The following is a 16,222-nucleotide window of genomic DNA, read 5'->3' as shown; positions in this document are numbered from 1 at the left end:
GAACGAAGTAAATTATGACATATCCACACAAGATACTGTGTAAGACTGAAGATAATGAGGTTGCCCTCATGTGATATGAGAACATCTTACAGTACAAAGCATTTTCTGTTAAGACACATATGCAAATAGAACTTTCCTTATGGAAAAAGAAAAACTTGTTTTCAAGGGGAGTGGGGAGATGACTTTCACTTTTGAGGTTTCATTTTCCAACCTTAAAGAAAGGCGGGTGTTTACTTTTTAAGATTAAGGCTTTCTTCTTTTTAAAATCTCTTCAATTTAATTTTTTCAACTATTTACTTAAAAAAAAAACTCTTCAACTAGATCCAGCTTGTTTGGGTAGAGCCCATGAAGGATGCCACCAGGTCTCCCAGATTCTCAAGACCCTTCATCACTTCCCAATCTGCAGCTCTGGCCCACACTGCTCCTCAGGGCTGGGTCGGCCCCTCTGGAAGGGCTGCAGCTGTGTCCTGGCCGGCCTGCCCCTCTTCAGAAGACTGTGAGGGAAGTAGACACCCCCAGAATCCCAGAAAGTGCTACGTTTATTTTCCAAACAATTTTATTGAAATGTGCCAAGAGTACACGGACAGCACAAATGTATGAACAGGAAAAAAAAAAAAAATCACATGTACAATAATTTTTAAAAAGTGAAGGTTAATCTTGGGAGATATCAGTTCCCCTTCCCCTCCCCCTTTAGACTTCCAGCGTTTCCATTACGGTTAAGCCTCTACTAACCTAGCATTAAAAAAAAAGGAATACAGGAACATCTGCAAAACAAAACAAACAAAAGAAAAAACCAGCATAAAGGAAAGCAATGTTTTCCTGCTCAGGTGGGACTCTCCATAGGCACCTAATTAGGAGGCGTGCTGAGCGGTGGAGAAACACAACTTCAGGGTGTAAGGGTATGGCCCATCTGCAAAAGAGAGCACAGAGGTGTAACCGGACCCCTCTCTGGATGCTCCCCCCACCCAGAGTCCCCTGGTTTTGCACACACCTCTCATTTTCTGCAATTCAACTGCAAGGGTCAAACTCTTCACTGCCACTTTTGAGACTCAAAAACAAGACTAACACACAAGGCATTTCTCCTCTTCCTTCAATTCCATGGAGGATCCCATTCCCAGCTTTTCAGCTGGCGCACAATAGGCCTGCCCAGGAACTGGGTGGGCAAATTTCACCTGCTGGCTATTACAGCCCCCTTTCCTGGGTACTGAGCCAGCCTCTGATGCACAGAGAATGGCAGCTCCCTGGAGGACAAGCCTGAGCAACGCCCAAGCTGGCAGAGCCGGTGGCAGCAAGCAGCTGGGCTGGCCCTCCCACATGAAACATCAGGCTGCTTCTCCTGGGGACCAGGTCCCACCTGCCTGTGTCAGTGACAATAAGGAAATCCCTGGGGCCCTATCTTGATGGCAGGAAGGATGGCTCTGGCCCGAAGCGAGCCAACCCATTAAGCAACAAGGGGGATGGATGACCGCAGGACCCACAGATACTCACTTGGGTTTTTCATCTGATAATGGTTCAGGAAGCCCAGAGTCTCCAGGGCATCGCTCTTGGACTCCCACTCCAGCAGCCCAGAGGAGCTGCGTTCACCTGATGGGAAAAACAAAGGTTTAAGGCTGACCTGAGCAAAAGCCAGGGAGCTGCCCATCTACAGTCAAGAAATGGGCGAGGAAGGTGGGGCAGTTTACTCACTTTTGCCTGAGAATACTTTCACAGAAGATGGCCGCTTCACTCCCAGCTCATCGCAGATCTGCAACAGAAACAGAAAACAGACTCAAAGGTCTTCCCTGGTGTTTCAGTGGTTAAGACTCCACGCTTCCACTGCAGGGGGCATGGGTCTGATCCCTGGTCAGGGAACTAAGATCCCGCATGCTGCGTGGCCAGAACAAAAACAAAGAACAGACAGACTTAGAAACACAAGGAGTGCCACATGGCGGAACTGAAGCACGCCACAGCTGAACACTTGGACTTTTCGGGACAAGAGTTTCTAAGCTTTTGTCACACGCTCTAAGGTGTCCCTGTAATCCCCCCAAAGGTTGAGAAACACTGCTCTTAGCTATTTTGTTGCCTAAAACCGGGAAACTGCTTTTTAAGTTTCCCATTTTCAGCTGTTATTTGGGTGTGTTCTGGCACTAGGTAAATGTTTGCTAAACCGAATAGCAACACCTCAGGCCACAGTAAGGCCCAAAGTCCAACTCCACAGTCAGACTTCCACCCTTCCCCAAAGCTGCCCCAGTTCCCTGACAGCACCATAATGGGACCCTCCCTTCTAATGTCATCTAGGCCCCAGATGGCCTGACAGTGTGGATGTTTCGAGATTGGACTCCAATCACCAGTCCGTCACCCAGACCGGGAGGAATGTTTCAAGGCAAATGAGCAGCCACTCTGACTTGCCAAAAATACAAGCAGCATGGCGAACTCCACTGCTGCTGGAAGTCTGGTGCCATTCTGAGCCTTTCTTGGTCCCTGCTACATCCCTAGCACCCAACCCAGAGCCCAGCAGAGCAACTCAATAGATATTCGTTAAAATTCAAAAATGAATGGCCTCCTCAGATGGCTACGCTGAAGGACCAAGTCCATGGCACCCACCTCAAAGAAATTCTCCTCAGTCACCTCCAGAGGGGCATTGAAAAAGTGCAGCACATTGCTGGGGTGCTGGATGCGGTTCTTGGCTGCCTGCTCTGGAGTGGAGAACCGATTGTTCCTTGACTCACTGAAGTCTTTGTAACTGCAGGACCCATCTTCTAGCCCGTATGACTGACCGGGCATGATGGCTGGTTGCTTGGAGACACTGCAGGAGGGAAGGGGAGCCCTGTGTCAGACCTCAAGTTGTCCCCCACCTCCTACTGTGGCCTCCTTCCTGTCTGACAGCACTGTATGCCACAGCTGAGGAGAGGCCGACACACTTTCGCCCGCTGTTTCAGAAGAGCATCTGGGAACACACCTGCACGCCCAACTCCAGCCTGGATAAGCACTTGGCTTCTCTGTGCTCCTCTGACCTCTGTCCAGAGTGGGCCCCATTCCCCCTCCCTCCTCTCCTCAGTCCCTCTCCAACCCTCCACGAGGAGCCTGGGTACCTACCAGACATTCAGCTTCTGCCCAAACATGAAGTTGTTATTGAGGTGAGTGATGGCCCGGTCCACAGCATATCCATCAGCCATCTCCACCATGGCGGCCCCTGGCTTGCTTTTCATGAATTTCACCTTGAGGAGAGTAGCCGTGATCAGCACCACCGCCCAGCTGTCAGAGACCCTTCTCCTGTCCCTTCCAAGTCAGTCAGAAGGAAGTCAACTCCTGCTCTGGATCGAGGCTTCCATTTCCTCACTTGTGAGGAGCCAGGAGAACAGAGAAGCATGTCTGGCCCACAGCAAGTGCTCAGCCCAAGTTGGGCAGCAAAGACTAGGCAGTCTTTCCCTAACCTCAGGACCTGACCCATGAGCGGGCCATTTAACAAAGCACAACAGAAAAGCAGGAATGGTGGGAGGAAAAAAGCAGCTATTTCCATCAACAGACATATATACAGATACTGAGTCATGACTATGTGGGTTATGGTATAAAAACACTAAAAACAGTGTCAGCTCTGAGTCCTGCTTCCACAAAAAGGCATGTGAACCTGGGCAAGTTATCTGCCCCCCATGCTTTTACTTCCCCTGCTTGTCTCACTAAGGATTCTTGTGAGAATGAAACAACTTACAACATTTAAAGCACTTTTAACAGTGGTACAAAAAAACCCGCTTCACACGTTATTAGCTGCTAATATTAATGGGCCAGGCCAGGGGCTGTAAACTCAAAGGCTTCTAGGACCCAGATGGCTTTGACAGAAGAAACGACCTAGTCTGAAGTGGGCAGTCACCAGACAGCCCCAGCCAACTATTATCCCAGGCAAGGCAGGAAGGCTCAGTGTTGCCATATCATCTGAAGTGTTCCAGAGAAAATCCTGACATAATGATCTTTAACTGTGATGGGTAAATTTTATACACCGTAATATTTACGTAATATTAAGTACTAACACTTTCATGTGATAAAGTCTTGTTTTTTTAAAAAAAAAAAAACACTGAAAATTAAAAAAAATAAAAAAATAAATCACCCACATAGCATGAGGACCAAATAAAATCCATCTGCAATGTCACCTGATTACAACTAGTCACCCTCTCTGGACCTGCTTGCTCCTAAACACGCTCCTTCCCCCTTCTTTGCTCACTGGGGGGCCAAAAGGTCGGGGCCTCCCCTGGGGCTGCCAGGTCTATAAGGAAAGCAGTGGACCTAGCGGAAGCTCACCTTCTCCACGTTGCCATACAAGCAGAAGACATTGAAGACCCGGTCACAGTTCATCTTAGACTGATCCAAGCCATAGACCATGAGCACAGGGCTGTCGGCGTGGGGGCCATACTCGGGTGGTGGGGGAGGGGGTGGGGGGTGCCCATACTGGGGGCCGTAGCGACTTGGGCCCCGGCGGTGACCCCCCACTGGTGGACCCATCCTTCTCCCTTCGTAGTGAGGTGGGGGGGGCCCGTAGCCCTCATCATGGTAATGGCTGTGGTACCCACCGTGGGGCCCTCCTGGGGGGTGGGAAGGAAAGAGAGGGAGGACGGGTGAGAATTTGCGCGTCGGGCGGCGGGCAGGGGCACATGAGCCACGGGAGTCCACGGAGGGGAACCCCCTGCCCTCACCATATTCTGCGGGGTGATCTCCGAGGAGAGGGGGCTGCCTCTGGCGTTTGTTAGGGTTGCTGCCAGGGTCACCTGCAGACAGAGAGAACAGTTAGAACCTAACTTGGAAAAAGAGCTCTCTCTCTCCCTCCTGACTAGAGGCTGATCTCAGCGTCCCTCAGCTCCTGAGGGCCTGGGCAGCGGCCTTTCCTTCCTCACAAGGGTTACTGGGGCTTCCTTCCTGTGGCCGGACCCAGGGTGGGCATGAAGCCCAGGCCTCAAGGGTGGAGCCCACTGTCCCTCCCGCCGCCCACTCCAAGCAGGCTGCTTTCCTTCATCCGTTAAGGATGAAGCCAGGTTCCGGGCCTCTCACCTTCCCGAGCTCCCCCTCTGGGGAAGCTGCAGCCACTATGGAAGCTGATATGGGGGCCGGGAACAGATTTCTAAAATAACTCCCAATGAAGGGAAAGGAGTTAAGAGCCAGAAAATAACACAGAGAAGGGTAGAAAAATAAAATTGGGCCCACAAAGCCCCAAGGGTCTGAGTGCGCTAGGGCCCACTCTCTAGAGAGAAGACTTTCTCGATCTTGGTACCAGTCACCCTCCCCTCTAGTCACATCCACCCCAAGAAGAGGGACTGTAGGAAAGGACAAACAGGGCGACATCAACATCAGTTCAAATGAGCAGTCATGTACAAGGCATCAACAGTCTCAGACAATGGCGCAGTTCCACCCCGCCCCAACCCCAACTGCAGTTCAAAATCGCTACCGTTAACTTAGCACTTGAGTGGCAAACACTGTGCTAAGTACTTTACAAACAGACATCACCGTTTCTTAAATTCCTCACAACAACCCTATGAGGTAGGTACTATTTTAGTCCCGTTTTACAGATAAGGAAAATGAGCACTTAACTTTTAACTGAGCAGTTATAATACACTTTGGCCCAAGGTCACAAAGCAAGTTAGTGGCCAAGCCGGGACTTCAACCCAGGCCTGGTTGACTCCAAAAACCCAGGGCTCGGGAACACTGCCCCTTCCTGCCACCCGGCCTGGGTTTTGTTTTCCAACAGTCATTACAAAGATGGAAAAGGGCTACTTACAGCAGAAGTACAGAGTACAATGTCCATTTGTCACAAAAAACAAATCTGTATTTTCTCTTACCATTGGACGCTTCAACAGTGAGTTAGCACAGTTCTGAAAGATGGCGTCCCATCAAACATACACTGCGACCCTGCATCACATGGTTTTACAGTCATAAATACAAGTTACGGTACACATCCGATACAACTTTTTTTTAAAGAATTGTTTTAAAAGTCAATGTTCTGATTAAATCAAAAATGGCTCACAGATGTTCTGTCCTCAGAAGATATCAGAAAAGTGGAAAATAAAGGTGTATGAAGTGGGTAGTGTCCCTCCATGTTGTCACCTCCTCACATTGTGTGCTGCAGTGCGGTGCTTCTGGCTGTGTAGCGTTCCGTGTGCGTGTCTCCTGGTTATGAGGTGTGCCAGTGGCCCCACTATGCCCGCGCTTTTGGCCTTGGGAGCACTCCCAGTTACCCGCCAGCAGGTAACTGTGTACCTCTGAGCTGTTTGGCTGTTTGGTTTTAGGTCTGTTTTGGTTTTTTTGATTTTTTTGCTGCTGTTGTGGTTTAAGTTTTTGGTTTTTTTTGGTTTCTGATCTCCAGTTGGTGCAGATTATGTTGGCAGCCGATGACTGCAGAAAAAATAAAAATATCAAAACAGAAAAAAAAAAAAAAGAAGGCCCTCCCCAAACCAAAGGACTTAAAAAACGAAAAACAAAAAAAACCAAACCCACATGGCGAGGAATGGAGAGGATCCTATTGTCTTGGAGGCCCATGGAATCTACTTCAGTCTATGAAACGTTCTCCGAAAAGAGCGCCGCTGGCTGGCTGGGAGAGCTCTGTTCTCTGTGTTTCCTACTTCTGTGTACATTTTCGGGTTCAAGTTTGCTTGGATTTTGACATTTTTTTAATGTTTAGTAAAAAAGCAGTGTCTGCTGCCATGTTGCGTCTCTTTCTTTGTCTCTGTCTGCCTCTGTGCTTGTAGCTGTTCCTTGGAGCGCGGTGTGGTGTTCTTGATGTAGTGAGCTCAAGTCTGCGGCTGTTTCTGGGGACGTGGTGGAGGCTGCGTGTTCTGTTCTCTCCAGGAAGAGCTAGTGGTTTCTACCCTGTGTGTTGGTGAGCAATGTGCAGAGGCAGAGCCGCTGAAGTCTGGTTCCCGAGGGGGTGGCGAAGCACCTCCCTCACTCCAGGTCACCTCAACAGCTCTCGTTTTTGACCCCCAGCCTGGGGGCGGCCAAAGCTGAGAGGCATCAAAACCAATGCACAGCCAGCCCCTGCCACTAGCCCTTGCCGGTCTGCACATCTTCTATTTATGTTCCTTGGAGAAGAAATGGTTGGTTGCCGTGTTTCTGTTAGCAGTCATGTAATGCCATTGCCCGCTCTGGTACATTCACTCGGTCACCAATTTGTCTCTGACCTCTGGAGGGGGCAGCGAGCCCCACAGCGCCCATTGTGAGGGTCCTGGGGAAGAGTCTAGCCCACCCGGCCCACGGCTTCCCAGCTGCAAGGGCGAACAAGACAGGCCTGCCTAGGAACGGGGGCCTGTGAGATGTCAGCAACCAGCCACCTCCCTCAGCCCATGGCCTAGTCCGACGTATCAGACCAAGACAGAAACAGAGATGGATGGTCTTGCTGAGGGGGCGCCGCTGTTTTTCAAAGGCAAGGCTCCACCTCTCCCTCCTATCCAAGGCAAACCATTCTTGACAGATTCTAGGAACGGGGTTGTCCATTTGGGCCCCCTGCAGAGATGTTGCATTCCCTCTACAAGTGAGGTGAGGCGTGTCCGCCCTGCTCCAATCCAGGGTGTCTCACCTCCACAAGGTCAACTTGCTCAAAGGCTCTGCTGCAAGGGCCTGGGAGCCCTCGTCACATCCCCAATCTGTCCCCCCAGAAGCAGACCCTGTCAAGAGTGGAGAGCAAGAGGACCATTCCTGGCCCAGTGAGAACGGGGTCAGTGACCCTAAGCAGGCTCCTAGAAGAAAAGCAGCAGAATCCGTTTGGGAGCTGCTACTGGTTTGTAAGCCACTGCCGTGGCCTGTGCTCAGTGAGGCCCTGCTCCCCACCCCACCCAGGCCTCTGCCTTGACCCTGCATCCTCTGCTGCGTCAAAGGGCCACAAGCAGCAGCTAGGACCTACAGAGGCCCCTCATTCACCCCCTCCCACTGGAGTGTATCTTCCAAGAGCTGATCCCCAAGGCCCTCCCATGTCCACAGGAGCCCAATGGCATTACATAACCCTGAGTCCAGGTCTATGAAGTGCGCTAGTCAAGTGAAGGCAAGGCGGGTATGTTTAAAACAAAGCTGCCGTCAGGATTACCTTGTCCACTGAGATTGGGGTTTGTGTAGTCCCAAGTATCCTGATCATTCTTGAACACGTTTAAGCGTGTAGGCTGCAGGGACAAAAAAAAGCTTGAGGTCAGCCAGGCTCCAGGCTCACCTAGGAAGCTGACAAGGGGCAGCCGTTCCCCAGACCTACCTTCGCATACTCAATCTTCAGAGTGCAACAGCCTGAGTAGATGTCAGCCCCATTGAGTGAGGCCTTGGCCCGCTGGGCACTCTGCACAGAGTCAAATGTGAGTAAAGTTAAGGGAAAGTCCCATCCCAAGAGCTCTCTGAAAAGAGCTTCAAGTTGCACCAGAGAGGGATGAGGACAAGTAGCACCCCAAAGACTGCTCCAAGCGGGCTCCGGGGTTAGTTCACTGCCCATAGCCACCAGCCACTTGTGCAGACACAGCTGGAGTGCTGCCCCAAATGCGCAGACGCGGCCTGAGCTCCTCCGAGACCTGTACTCCCCCGCCCCGCCCCACGGCAACAACCTTCTCTGCCAGCCTCACGGGCCAAGTCACCTTCTTCCTCAGCCTCATCTCCCGGCCCCCCCCACTTCTACACGCCTTGACTAAGCCTGAACAATCTCTGAAACGTTAACTAGATTATACTCCTGCCCTGAAAACCCATCAGTGACTTCCCACCACTGCACCCTGACCCAAGTTCACCCCACTGCCCGGGATGCCGTAACTTCTTCCGATGGCCTAAGGAACCCTCTCCCCCTCGTCAGCTACTCTTCAGTTGTCAGGTTGTTTGCTTCCTGCAACGCTAAGCTCCTGCCCACCTGAGGACCTCTGCAGATGTGGTGTCCTCAGCCTGAATATCAGTTCTTCCCTCTTGTATCTCAGGGCACATTCTTCTTTCCCGTCACACTTTAAACCCTGTACTTTCACACTACACACCACTTGAACATGTGTGTGTGTGTGTTTTAGGGGCGCCGACTCTCTGTGCGGTTGAAAATCCATGTATTTAACCAACCACAGATGGCTTAACACTGTCGTATACACTTAGTGAGTGAGACACACCTTAAGTGGACCCACAGAGTCCAAATCTGTGCTGTTCAAGGGCCTATTTAGCTGTGATTGTTTATTAACCATCCCTTCCATGAGACCATGGGCTCTATGAAGGCATCTGGCACATGGCAGGCATTCAGGAGACACGTGCTGATTGAAAAGATGGATTCCTACCAAGCCCTGTGAGCTCCCATCTCAAGGAACACCCATTTCCCAACAAAGGATATTCCACCATAGCCTGGACTCCATTCTTCCGGAAAATGACAATTCTCTGGACAGGACCACAAGGGTTACAGATAGTATAAAGAACATCCTGTAAAAACCAAACACAAGCAAGATGAAGGGACACTGGCAGGTCAGTCTGGCTCATGGGAGAAGACAGGGAGAAAAGGCAGGAGGGAGATTCCACAGAAGCAGCTTAACGAATAACCACTGGCACGCACCGTGGTAATCGAATAGATGGGGTTCAGGATGGTAAAGAGAAGCACACTGTTGACGCTCCTGGAGTCATCCGAGTCCCCGGGGCGGGAGATTTTCTGGCTGGTAGAGTAATTGACAAAAGCTGGGTGGCCCGCGATGTAGATCTGGTTGTCGGCTGCGTAGTTCACGGCATTGCAAGCCCCCAACACATCTTCAAATTCCACCAACGCTTGTCTCTTTTTAGGCATTACCACCACATAACTGGCAAAGAGAACACAGGTTGCAATCCTCTCAGGGGGATGGAGACAAGAGTCAGAGGACGGCCTCAGTTATCTGTGATCTGACTCCTCCCTGGCCTCTGGACTCTGCTGTGCCCGTCATGGTTTCTTGACCTGAACACCCCTTGCTGTAAGTGGCACGACAAGCAGAAGAGCTGTGTGCGGCTTTGGCATCAGCTTCTCTGGGCAGCCTTCCTTCCCAACCCCTCCCTCACCTGATCGAGTCAGATGCCTCCCACAGACGCCTGGGTTTCCCCTATCACAGTGTTGACCACTCTGGGTAGGCAACTGTCTGGGAGGAATAAAGACAGTGGTGTTCACCACTCTATTCCCATTACTCACCATGTGCCAAAATTACAAGGCAGAGAGAGAGAAAAAAAAGGAATGAGAAAAAAAAAAAAAAGGAAGGAGGAAAAGACACGGAACTTGCTGTAACTTATCCAAGTACAATGGCTAACCCCAGGAGTAATGGAGGTCCAGGACCTAGCTAAAGGAACCTGGACCGAAATGGCCGAATTACTTCTAACCAGAAACCCGGTGACACACAGGACACCAAGGAGTTAACTCAGCTGAATACCCAACCCCTGGCCTCTGAGCTGAGTACCTGATGGGTCCAAACTCCTGCAAGGCCTCCACAAGGTCAGCTTCCACCACGCCGTCAATCAGGCCCCTGATGTGGACAACTGGGGAGGCGGGGGTTTTGTGCGGGTCATCGTAGTTCTCCTGAGAAAGGAAGCAAAAATAAGACTTCATTTTCTGCTGTACAAGATGGTGGATTATTGGCTTCTGTGCCACTGGGGACTCAGACAGATAAAACATTCGAGTGTGTCACCCAGAAAAGACACACAGGGCAGGCAACTAGAGGCAGCAATTCAACCAATCACCCCAAAAGGATTCTGGGCCAGCAGAGCAGAAGGCCTGAGTGTATGGCCACATACCTAATGGCTCTTACTGTAGTTTCTGATGAAGGCAAAATGGAGGACCAGACAAGTCCCAAGTCCCATCTTACAGTCTTCCCAGCACCAGTCTCTTCCCACTGGTCAAAGAAATGTGGGAAAAGAGTGGCTTGGAAAGGGGACTCAATTTTCTGCTGCATTCACCCAAGTTTTTCTGCCCCTCCCCTAGTGGAGGAACCTACGATCACCACACAGCCAAGCACTGCTGCTCCCCACCACTCATCCCCAGGTCCAGCAGGTGCCTCAGACACCGTGGCATCCAGGCCAGTCTTGTCTGCGTCTAGTCTTTACTCTCTCACCAAAATCTGTATTGGAAAATACTACCTAGGTCAGACTAACGAAAAAGACAGTAAAGTCTTTCAAAAGAAGAGAAGATCCAACCTGTACCACTAAAAATCAAGACAGTTCCCTTCCCAGGGGAAGTATCTTTCCACCCACAGACAAAAGTGTCTGGGAATCAAGAAAGAGCAAAGTAACTTTCTCCACCTCTCCTGGGCTCTGGGCCCAGCCTCCCATGTGAGAACCACCAAGCAGAAGCCCATGTAACATGGGCAGAATTGGATTCTATTTCAGGAATGAACCACACAAACCACAGGAGCCACACTCGCCTGAGGGTTACCAGATCAGCGACCTGGAGCTCCACAGTCCTGAGTTCTAATCCCTGCCCCTCCTCACACTAGCTACAAGACCTAAAGGAATTTACCTCGCCTCTGTAAATGGGGAATAGTAAGCCCATTCCTTACCTCATAGAGGAGTGTTAAGAATTCAATTAAGATACCTTTCAAATGCGTGCAACAAGGCCTGGCATGGTTTAAATGCTAGTAAATCACGGCTACAGAGCACCGCTAAACCGTGGAAAACTCTGCAAATGGCTGAACGAGACAAGGCTTCAGGAACTTCCAAGGAGGAGGGAATGGGCTCCAAGCCAGGAGTAACAACTGGTTGTCTTTTCCGAGCAGGAGACTGAAGAGGCTGAATCCCTTACAAAGTGCCCACCCCTCAAGGAACATTTGGGTTCATCAAACCTACGGCACCCAGTTAACCCTCAGAAAATGTAAGCAAACTTGTGATAACTCGAAAGCTTGGTTCAACTTCCAAACGGCTAAAAAGACCTCTCACAACGCTTTCTTCCGGTTTATAATGCCCACAAAAATGAGGCAGATATTCTGGACTGGGAGAATATCCTCAAAGATATCAATCTCTGTACTGAGACAAACCATGACGCTACAAAGATCAAATAGCGATCAGGCAGAATACCCCACTCAGGCACGGAAAAAAGCTACCGCCCACTCGTTCCCCGCTCACGCGGTGCCCCCGCCCCCAACCACCCACAAGGCCCGGGCAAGAGAAGTGCGCCTGCGCATGGGGTCAGAAAAGAAAATGATAAAGAAAAAATCGGCCCGACCGCGTGCCCGGGCCCCACAAGCCAGCCCGCGGCGCCTGCGCACTGCGCCACCTGCAGCGCGAGCAGTTTCCTCCGCCCCCCCACACCCCGCTCTGTAGAGCGCGCACGCGCAAGCGCCTGTCCTCGCGCAAACCCCGCCGTTTCCCCAACGCCTTCCCCTCCCCCACCCCGTCCACGGCGCGAGGGCCTGGGCGCGTGCGCATAGCCCCCCTCTCCCCAAAATAAATGTTCTCAACGTGAGAATTTTCCTCTCCCTTCCCGGCCGTCTCCGGCTTAGGGCCCTGGCCTCACCCCGCCGCCACCGCCCGCCGCCCCGGCTCCTCCACCGCCGCCGCCGCCTCCATGCTGGTCGCCAGCGTTGTCAGTCTTGAGCCGTTTAGGGGCCCGGCCGCCCTCACTGCCGCCGCCGTAGTAGCGGCCACCGCCGCCTCCGCCGCCCGCCGCCGCCATCTTCACCATCGCTCCGGACCGCCTCCGCTGCTCGTCCGGCTGCTGCCTCTGCTCCAGCCTCCGACGCCGCTTCTCCGCCCGGGGCAGCAGCCTCCGCGACATGGCGGTCCAGAACCCGCCTCCCCCCGCCTCTCATTGGGGGAGGGACACGCCCGTCACCGGCCGCCCCCACCCGATAGGGGGAGCCAGTGGTCCCGCCGCTGGGGGAGGGGAAGCCTCCATACGCCTTGCTCAACGATTGGGTAAAGCTCACGCCGTTCTGCAGGAGTGCCCGCCCTTGTTTGTCTGGGACACTCCTTATAGGCGAGCGCTTTCTGCCAGTCATTTCTCCGACCCCGCCGCCTTAAAATAAACTCCAACTTGATTGGTCAGATTTCTGATACCGCCTGGCCTCGTTAGGAGCACCTGATAGGAGCGGCGCTCCCCACTCTCCCCCAAAGCCCCGCCTCCTTCCCACTTTCATTGGTCTTCTCGCTAATCCATCAAACCGAAAGCCCTTAGTCTTACGTCACAGCGACTACCTTCCCGCGCCTCTCCGCAAGGAACCAAGGAGGCCCCTCCCCTTTGCCTCTCTCCACTGGCTACTGCAGGTGTCCATCTTCTGCAAGACGCCCGATTAGTCAGTTGAGAGTGGAAAGAGTCCTCTCACCAGACGGTAGGACCACTGGTGGCCCTTGATTGGGTGAAAAAGGAGAGCCCATCCCTGACCCGTAGGCGCTCTTTGGCGCAGTCTAGGAAAGGATCGGAGGAGAGGACGCATGCGCGAATCGCTTTCAGGCGCCTCTGGAGGCGGGGCGACCCTCTAAAGGAGGGAAGGCCTGAAGTATCCTGGGTCTTTATTTACTGCTGTAAGCAGCCCCGCAAGGGCAAACTAAGTTAGAAGGGCAACTGCCAGTGCAGCTCTGTCTCCATCACTATATTCTATTCCTCTCCATCTCTAACCTTCACAACGCCAGTGAAAAATTTTTTGAACCCAATCTGACCCTTTCCTTCAGTATAAAACCATTTGCTATTGCCGACTATCTTATGACCCAGTCCAGTTCTCCGGCGTCCTTTCACCACTCTACCACTAAATTCAACCACAAATAACTCCTTTCAGTTTGCAGAAAGGGAAGGATCTTTCGCGCACCTCTGGATCTTTGGCCCGAGCAGGCCCTTCCAACTAGAACACTTTCTCCGCTATTCCTCCTGCCAGAGCTAAAGAATAAATTTCTCTTGTTCGTGCTCTGCTCACTCTGAGAAGCGTTCCTTGTCCCTACCAGCCCAGACCCTCGGCTTCCCCCATAATAACCCCTGATCGCTCAGGCCAATGGTTCTTACGCGACAGCCCTTACTACTCTGGGTCGTCACAATTTGGTGGCTTTTTCCGTAGCATTGAAGTGCTTGTGTGAGCAAGGGAGCGGTGGTCTCTGCCTCGGCCTTAGTGAAGCTGGCCACCCTACCAAGCGCCAGGTACAGCACCCGGCACAGTGCCAGCACTCTGCAAAGGGGAGTAGTTAGGGTATTCTAAGCGTCTGGCGGGCCTTGTTTCCTCCGAGGCGGGTAGGGCCACCCCGCAGAGTACACCTTCCCAAGTCTAAGGTGCAACGACGCCCAACAGCCGGAACCTGGGGGCGGGGCTGGGGGGTGACCTAGGATCCCGCCCTAAGGGCTTTAACCTTATGGGGCTGCCTGCTGGCGGAGGAGGGGGTAGAGGAGGAGGGGACGCTGCTCTTAGAAAGAGAGGAGACAGACGTGGTAAATGCGGGGACGCCCACCAAAGATGCTCTGGAACCTTTCCACTCGGGTGAAAGGGGGTTCCCGAAATAGGGGTCCTAGTGGAAACTAAGTTTGAAATGGGGTCAGTGGCACTAAGGGAGTGGGACCGTCCTGGTAGGTCCGCGGGTTTGAGGAGATACGAAAGTTGGAGTGGGCTGGTGGAGATGTAAATCAGCTCCCAATCACCCCGAAAAGATCCGAAAGAGCCGGCCGAACGGAGATGGGGGACGGCGCAGCGCCTCCAACACGTGATCAGTGCGACGGAATTAAGGCGGTGCGGCTCCGACTGAAGGGCGGGGTCGCGAGGTCCAGACGTCAGAGGAATGCGGTGGGGGGAGGGGGAGAGAGGGGCCCCTCCCCTCCCCGCCCCCGCGCCGGGCCCGGACGCCCCTCGCGCCGGCGCGCGCCGACGGGACGCGACGGAACCGTCCCACGCGCGGCAAGTTCCAGGCAGCTTGGCCGCCCGAGCGCGCCCACGGCTGGCGACCGGGCTGCCGCGTTATCTGCACACCCGCGCTCCCGGCCTCCGCCCCTCCCCCACCCCTTGCACACGGGCCGTGGTCGCGGGCCCCGGGCGGCGCCTCCCTGGGATCCCCCCTCACTCCTCCCTGACCCCTCGCCCCCAGCCCCTACCAGTTCGGCGGCGAGCCTGGCCGGCCGTCCGAGATCGAAAAGAGAGCAGACACTGGGAAGTTTTGGGGGAGGGAGGGGCGGGACTTAAAGGGACCACGACCTCTTTCCAGCCCGGGGGAAAAAAAAAATGGGGGGGTAGAGGGGGGAGATCGAGAGTTGCTCTGCGGTTGAATGGAGGAAACAACGCAAAAAAGGAACGGGAAGACTCCGCGTCCCTTTTCCCCAAACATCCCCAGCCCCTCAATACCCGCCCCCCATCCCTCACAGAAAGTCGCACAGTTGTTTGGGAATCACGCCTCATTCCTCCTGGTCAGCCAAGTGTTCTGTTGGTTGAGGTAAATGTTGCGGTGCACATTGTACAGACGGGGAAATGGGCTCAGGGGACGCTAGCGACCTACCCGGGATCCCACCGCTTGTAAGTGGCATATAGCAGGATTTGTCTGCCACCAAAGACACATAACCAGTGCACTGCAGTGCCTGTTACGGTGATGGGGTCTGCAATATCCCTTGGAGGTTAAGAGCATGAGTCCTGGGGTCAGACTGCCAGCGTTCAAACATGGACGGTGCACCTACTTACTCTGTGGCTTTGGAAAAGTGATTTAGCATTCTGGGGCCTCTGTTTCCTCATCCGGTAGGAGGTTGGTAATAGCACCTGCAACACTGGGTGGTCTTGAGAAGTGCTGAGAATGTCTGGAAGCAGAGGGAATCTCAGGTCCACCTCCATTTCAGAAATTGAGGCTCAGAGAGGGGAAAGACCAACTGAAATTCACCACAGCTGGGCAGCATGTGAAAGAACAAGTCCTCCCCTCCTTAGGTCCTGAACTGCGTAATCCAACCCTTGTGGGCCCATCCAAATCCATGCCTAACCCTTTCCACTTGTCCTCTACATGGCACAAACACTGGTTCTCCTTCTGTTCATCAGATACCCAGAGCTCATTCCTGACTCTGCACTGGCTGTTCCCTCTGTCTAAAACACCCTTCTCCCAGATCTTTGCTCCTCATTTGAGAGGCCTTGGCTCAAATGTCACCTCCTGAGCACCCCAGCCTAGTTAGTCGCCATACACAGTTATAATCATGGCTTCCCATTTATCTCCCTCTTTGCTCTTATTGCCATGTGAAAACAACCAGTTATTTAATTTTTGTCTCCTCACTAGAATCTGGGCTCTTTGGGGGCCAAAAGTGGGTATGTTTTCACCCCTCTAAGGACCTACCCTGGGGTCATTCACTCATTCATCAGATGTTTATTGAACTAACACTCTTTGG

At 52.8% G+C, this 16,222-nt stretch overlaps 1 protein-coding gene across 3 annotated transcripts; it reads right to left on the bottom strand.

The window, feature by feature from the left end:
• Nucleotides 1-503: 503 nt before the first annotated feature.
• Nucleotides 504-14,995, bottom strand: HNRNPL (heterogeneous nuclear ribonucleoprotein L). Of its 3 annotated transcripts, none has more exons than XM_060000060.1 (13): nt 12,410-12,682; nt 10,362-10,480; nt 9,503-9,740; nt 9,287-9,372; nt 8,198-8,294; nt 8,039-8,111; nt 4,665-4,736; nt 4,273-4,553; nt 3,076-3,197; nt 2,584-2,785; nt 1,687-1,744; nt 1,489-1,584; nt 509-910 (listed from the first exon to the last, which is right to left on the bottom strand). In XM_060000060.1, exons 1-13 carry the CDS (start codon nt 12,668-12,670, stop codon nt 852-854), a joined length of 1,764 nt encoding a protein of 587 aa, XP_059856043.1. In that variant the 5' UTR covers nt 12,671-12,682; the 3' UTR covers nt 509-851. The 3 variants fall into 3 exon arrangements, with proteins under 3 accessions (XP_059856042.1, XP_059856043.1, XP_059856044.1); XM_060000061.1 differs by lacking the exon at nt 12,410-12,682 and adding an exon at nt 14,960-14,995 and having other exon boundaries at nt 514-910; XM_060000059.1 differs by having other exon boundaries at nt 504-910; nt 4,273-4,736.
• Nucleotides 14,996-16,222: the final 1,227 nt, after the last annotated feature.

Source organism: Delphinus delphis, chromosome 20, assembly GCF_949987515.2.
Source record: "Delphinus delphis chromosome 20, mDelDel1.2, whole genome shotgun sequence".
Taxonomy (NCBI): Eukaryota; Metazoa; Chordata; class Mammalia; order Artiodactyla; family Delphinidae; genus Delphinus; species Delphinus delphis.
The sequence above is the reverse complement of the archived record's forward strand: the minus strand, read 5'-3'. Positions and strand labels throughout refer to the sequence as shown.